Source organism: Tympanuchus pallidicinctus, unplaced genomic scaffold (genome assembly GCF_026119805.1).
Source record: "Tympanuchus pallidicinctus isolate F22 unplaced genomic scaffold, pur_lepc_1.0 scaffold9, whole genome shotgun sequence".
NCBI classification, from domain to species: Eukaryota; Metazoa; Chordata; class Aves; order Galliformes; family Phasianidae; genus Tympanuchus; species Tympanuchus pallidicinctus.
The window spans coordinates 6,667,336-6,673,735 of record NW_026294813.1 but is presented as its reverse complement, the minus strand read 5'-3'; the positions used below and the strand labels follow the sequence as shown (position 1 = coordinate 6,673,735).

Below are 6,400 nucleotides of genomic sequence, written 5' to 3'. Positions count from 1 at the left end.
TTGCATTTTTGTAACCGAGGAACATTAAATATTAAAAGAAAGATGTGTCAATCTGTCAGTGCAAAGTACAGTTTTGAACAGAATGTGCTTTAGCCCTGTCTATCCCACAAGGATTTGTGTTTCATTGTACTTCTCTGGCTTGAAGAAGTCACAAACTTGAAATGTAGAAGAATGTGAATATAGAATAGTAGAATGTGAGAAATAAAGACTCAAAAAAAGTTTGTTAAAACTTCCTTTTATTTTGAGATTATTGTTTTAATCTTAAAATGCTAATTTTGATAGCACACAGCTTTGGAATCAGCATCTTTACAAAATGTAGAGAATCCCCATCAATTTGTGTTTCTTTAATTCTGAAATGTAAATCACACAGAAAATGTTATTCTTTCTTCCATTTTTCAATGGAGGGTTTAACAGTGAAGTGCTGCAACAAGATTGCATGTTATAAGGATTCCATTCACAAAATAGATTTATGGCACATTAAATACTTAGTATTCCCATAGAAATGAAAAGTATAATGAGAATGCCTATATAAATACACTGTGCAGCATTTATTATGTGCAAAGAAACGTCTTTGCCATTGTTCATTTATACGCCTTACAAGAGCATCATTAGCACAAATTAATGAGTTTTTACTATATACTTATCTTGTAACAAGCTGAGATATATTTCAGCTGATGTGTTTGAGGCCGATGCAATGAGTTAACTTTCAGCGTCTGGGTTGGTGAGGAATTTTTCAAGCTGTTCTGCAGGGTTGGATCTCTTTTGGCTTGGGATTGCAGGTAGGACAAGGCTTGATCTCAGAGGCTCTTCTGATAGATTAGGCAAGAAAGAATATAGCAAATGATTGTGAGAATGTCCCCTTTTCTGAGATCTGGAGGGTGGCACTGGTGGGAGAACAACTGCTTCAGTCCTTCGGGAATTTAAAGGCAGGGATATAAACTTCTTAGCACCCTGAGGTGGTAGATGAGCTATAGAAAAGAAAAAAAAAAAAAAAGAAAAAAAAAGAAAAAGGAAAGGAAAAAAGAGAACGAGAGCACAGAAAGTGAGAAGTAGAACATTTTTACAAAGAGTAGGTTTGCTTTTTCTTGTGTATATACTTAGACCTGCTTGTCTTGTGTATACTTAGACCCTGCTTTTGAAAGAAGTGATAAAAATGGATTAAAAATGCCTACGGCCTTTCAGGTCTAATCGTCAGCTGTAAAAAAGAATTCTAATATCAGGAGATTTACTTATAAATAAGACCAAAAAAGTTCTACTGTTTACTTTTGATAAACATGGAATTCACTATTTGCAGGATATTTGTTGTGTTCAGAGAGACGAGATATCTTTTCTTCAGAAAACAGGCTGCATGAAACAGAACTCTTTTATGGTAATATATTAGTTTTAACAAAGCTTTTGTGGGAGAATGCTTTATTTTTTTCAAGAGAAATTGCAGAAAAAAATTGTAGCGGGATGAAATGGACATTTGGGATGCTGTGTGGGTTTCTTAGGTACAGTCAGCCATGAATGTAGGACCAAATAAATATATGCTCTGCATGTCACAGGCCACAAAAGCAGCTAGTACCCTCAGCACACTTAAGACTCATACAGAAACATGAGAGCCACAGCTGTTGTGTGTTTTGTGTATTACAGGAGTCATGGAAGAAGATGTGGATAAAGCATGTGTAACTTTCAACTTGCAATCAACACTCTAACAGTGCTGTGTTTTGAACTTAACACAGTTTTATGCCTTCCCTAAATTCATGTCCTCAAGCTGCTTCATTAAGGCAACTTCTTATTTCACAAGTTCTTAAAAGGAGAATTCAAGACCTTAATAACAGACCTATTTTTCTCTACATTTGACTTTATTTTATTCTCAAGCATTTAATTTAAACATTCATTGCACCTTTGTTTTTCATTCTGACCTTGTAATGAGTTTCCAACAGGAGTTAATACCATCCCTATTTTGGCTACAGTTTCTTCCTTGCTATTCTTCACATTAATATTTTCCTGATCACTGTCTCAATCCATCAGCATTTTCCTTCCATCTTCATCTGTCATACAGAGATTATTAATGTTTGCATCTGAGATGTTCTATTTTTCGTTTCATCCTAATAGTCATAGCAGCTTCCAGGAAGTTACGGTGTTTATCTTTTTTGGTGACTTCATCCTTTGAAATAAGCCACAAATGTTTCCTAGCAGTCAGGTACTCACAGCCATTCTGTGATTGGTATCCACTTGTGTCCTGATTCTTAACATGCAGAAAGAATTTCATTATTAAGCAAAAAATGACTTTTTCAGCCTTCTTCGAAAAGATAATTTTCCTGGTGCAAGTAGAAGGAGATTCTACAGAAGTTTCATAATAATCTTGTGTAATTCCAGAGAAACTTCTGAAGTTAATAGTGATTTAAAATGTTTTAAAAAAGGTTTAAATGAACAAATTTTTATTAGAAATTACAGTCCACGTCATCAATTGGTGTGAAATGGGTAACTACTGCAGTCAGTGCACCTATGGTAAGATGGACCTTACAAGTTAATTTTAATCTTAAAATTTTTCCTAAGCAAATTAAACCTTTAATACACTTGATGAACTTACAGACAGAATAATGGATGGAGTGTCTTATGTGCTGTAAATTAAAAAGACAAGAAAACAGGACATAAGAGATTACAGATAAGCTGATGTAACTTTCCCACCTAAAAAATTTCCATGCTAGATGTTTCTTAGAAGTTAGTCTTTGAACATATGAAGTCAAACTTCTCACTGCTCATCAAGAAACGTTATAAAGATTCAGTGGGACACTGGCACAGAGGATGCAGGAGAAGCGAGAAATTATGTAATTTTAACAAGGAAGAAACACTGACTTTGCCGCAAATTTTCAGAATAAGAAAAAGATGCATCCTTTCGACCTGTTGAAAAAGGCTCTTGAGGTGAGAACAGGTTTACAATGTAAAATTGCCTGGATAAATTGGAAAAATGACAAATTCAGGTAATGAAATTCAGCAAAGGAATATGCAAAATACTTTAGATAGGACATTTAAGACAAATAAATGAAAAAAAAAAAAAAGAATCCTAAACCACCAAATCAGCAGGAAAAATGGAAATAATTAGCTAGGTAAGTAGCAGTAGCACAGCTAACAGGATGCAGTCTGTGCTCAAGTAAAAAAAATACACTGCGATATTTCAAACAGAAACTCTGAACGATCCACGCCTCAGTAAAGAGGAAGCACAAAAGTCTTGTCATGCAAGCACTTCTGTATCTGTAGATTTATCAAGTATATAGTTAAGAAATCAGAAATTTACCTCATTGAAGATATGTCTTCAGTGGGCACTGGAAAAATTTTGCATCTACCAATTTTTGTGCTGTACACCTAGGTCACCCTGAAAGTAATGCCTCCTATTTATTTCCATATAAACTACAATGGATATAAACAGCACGATAATGCCATTTGATAGAGCATGTTTTTAGCTTCAAAACACTCATTTTCAACATAGTAACTACCATTAGCTATGCATTTTCACCTGAGATGAAAAGGAGCCTGCATGGAATGCTTGTAAAATAGATATGAGTGGAGATGCCACTGTTTCACAACTGCTGCAATCTCATCGTTGCTAGGACAATGCTGCACATGCAGCTGTTTTTCATTGGCCTGAAAAGATGGAGCTCAGAAGGCACCAAATCTGGACTACAGAGTGGGTGTGGTAGGGCAGTTCAACCAAGACTGGAAATGTGATCCACAGTCTTTACGCTCGTATAGGGCCTGGCATTATCATCTTGCAAAGAAAGATTGTCTTCTTTGGCTTGATTCTGAAAGTTCAAGCCTTCAGCTCAGTCAACTTCATGATGTAGCAATCAGAGTTGGTGTTTGTCTGAGTTTTCCAGGAAATCCAGAAGGCCCAGCCCTTTCCTAGCCCAAAAGGCAAGGCACATCTCTTTACATGCTGAGGCCTGTGTCTTTCTTTTCAATGGGGTATTCATATCTTCTCACTCCTTCGACTGCTATCTTCAGTCTGGCTTGTAGTGGTGATACCACACCTCATCACTGGTAATGATGAGATCTAGGAACCTTCAACCTTGTATTTGTTCAATACGTACTGGCAAACTTGCATGCAGTGTTCTTTGTATTCCTGTATAAGCATTGTCTGACCCACCACATGCAAACTTTGTGATATTCTACCATTGCCACCATCATTTCCAATGCACTGAAGCAGATATTCAGCTCCACATACAGTTCCCCAATTGTAATCTGCCGCTTTGTGTGGAGGAGCTGATCAGGATGGCTGTCAGGAATGTGGCCTTTCACGCTGCTGTTGTCACTGCTGAAATGCACAACCCACCACCTCACTGTGCTCACATCCACTGTTTGGACTCCATAATGTTGAGCAAATGTCAATGAATGTCAGTGGCTGCCATTTTTTTCTACATAGAGGAATTCAATGGCACTTCCATGTCAGATGCCATTCCGCTGCCATCACTCACTTGGCAACAGAATGTAATGGAATGGAATGCTGGTGAGAAAGTTCCACTGCTACTGCCACAACACCAACATCTGCCTTTGGTGTTGAGGGCCAACATAGTAAGATAGGAATTACTTTTGGAGCATTCCTTGTACACTGTAAAAGACTAAAGTTCTTACCATCTTCCCTTGTACTGTGTGCCATATGATCATGTCAATATTTGTTATTTATTTATCAAGACTCATCAGGTATTTAATTGTCGCAAAGCAGAATCTTCACCGAGAGGATTTAATAATTTGGAAGATATTTTTCCATTTCAGACTATTTTCAGTACAGTTCAAATTTTGATTCCTTGGCAGGCAACATTGTATGTGACTTGCCTGGATCTTGGCAGTTTAATTTAATTCACTGACCATATTCAAGGTTCAGTCATGTTCAGAAGTTCAGAAAATGGCATAGTTCCCCTTTATTAGAGAAAAAAATAAAAAAGCTTTGCTTTAGTTTATATTGAATTTGCATGAGTCAGAGGTAAACACAAGATGCAAGACCATATGCTGTGTGACACACGATAGAGTACTTTGTATTCATTGACGTTTTGGCATGAAAGCCAAATGCATAGTGAGAGGATCAGTTGTTTCCCTATGTTCAAGTATTCAATGTTTACATCTGTGTGAAAAATCTCTGGAAAGCTTTATGAACTTGATAAGCCCGTAATGATAGGGTTAAGTAGGGTGAAAGCTTTATCTTAATTTTACCCCTATGCACTGGGTAGCCATCACAAACCCGTCTTCCTTCAATGAAGGGAAAACCAGCATCTAAACATCCATACTGCCCACCTCGTTCTACATACTATACTCAGGACCTTTGGCTTAGGATGTGCTATAGGAATTTCAGACGAGGTCACTGATGATTTTGAAATAGTACATATTATGAGAAGTATTATTATTTGTACTGAAACACAGGCTACTGAACCCAGCACTGGAGTCCCTGAGATACAGAACCTTTTAGTTGAGTCACCACACTTCCTGAAGTTATATAGAGCAAAAGCACTGGTAATTATTTGTGTTCAGAAGGCAGTCAGCTACCCAGGAATGAATGATACTAAAAGAGCTACTAATTCAGAAAGCCTTTTTCACACGGAAGATACTAATCCTCAGATAACATTGTTAAATGACCTGCACAAATAGATCTTCCTTTTTTTTTCTTTTGTTTTTTTTGCTCAACAAGTAATAACCTCACAGTGGTTTCAGACCTTTCTTGCCACATGAAGAAGTGAGAGAAACAGAGAGTTCTTTTGAAATATTTCTGTATTTGCTTGGAAAATGGTTCTGGCATGGTGTGAGCAATGTGTAACTGCTTTTAAATGTGTTGTTTAGGGTCCTAGGGAGGGGTGTGTGATGAGGTAGGAAGGATGTTTGGGTGCAAAGTAAGAGATGTCAGTTCATGACAAGGCTACTCAGAAAGATATTTGAAATAACTCTTTGGCCCTGAGAACATCTGCAGTACAGGAGCTTATGGCTTAAAGTCACTGAAATCCACTGCTAATATTGTCCTACTGACTTAAATTTTAAGATGTATTTACTTAAAGGTTAAAACATCTCTTTTTTTTCATTGTCCTTCCTTTTCTAGGAGATGTTTCTTCTTTTTATTTATTTTTGACAAGTTTCAGTTCTCTTTCTAATTTTTGCTTGTTTTATCTTTTCAGTTCCCTGGTTGTTTTTTTGTTTGTTTTTTTTTTTTTCCTCTCCACTGGTTTTGTTGCATGCTTTTAGCACACATCTACTGCAATGAAACTAGTAGAAAAACACAAATGTTTGTACTCAAACTTCATTGCTGGAGCCATTTGCCTGAATAATGTCTGTGACTGGAAAAGTAATATTTTTAGGACTGGACGAGGGTGACTAAAATTTTGGCTCTGACAGATATTTGGAAAGCTCCAGGATCAAATAGGTCGTTTATGTTAAC

At 36.7% G+C, this 6,400-nt stretch overlaps 1 protein-coding gene across 1 annotated transcript in view; it reads right to left on the bottom strand.

The window, feature by feature from the left end:
• Window positions 1-310: 310 nt before the first annotated feature.
• Window positions 311-6,400, bottom strand: part of ANKRD55 (ankyrin repeat domain 55) — a 51,339-nt gene continuing 45,249 nt past the window's right edge. Inside the window, exon 11 of the mRNA XM_052670486.1 lies at window positions 311-968. Coding sequence (XP_052526446.1) covers window positions 700-968 — 269 coding nt within the window. The 3' untranslated portion in view covers window positions 311-699. The remainder of the gene's footprint in view (window positions 969-6,400) is intronic.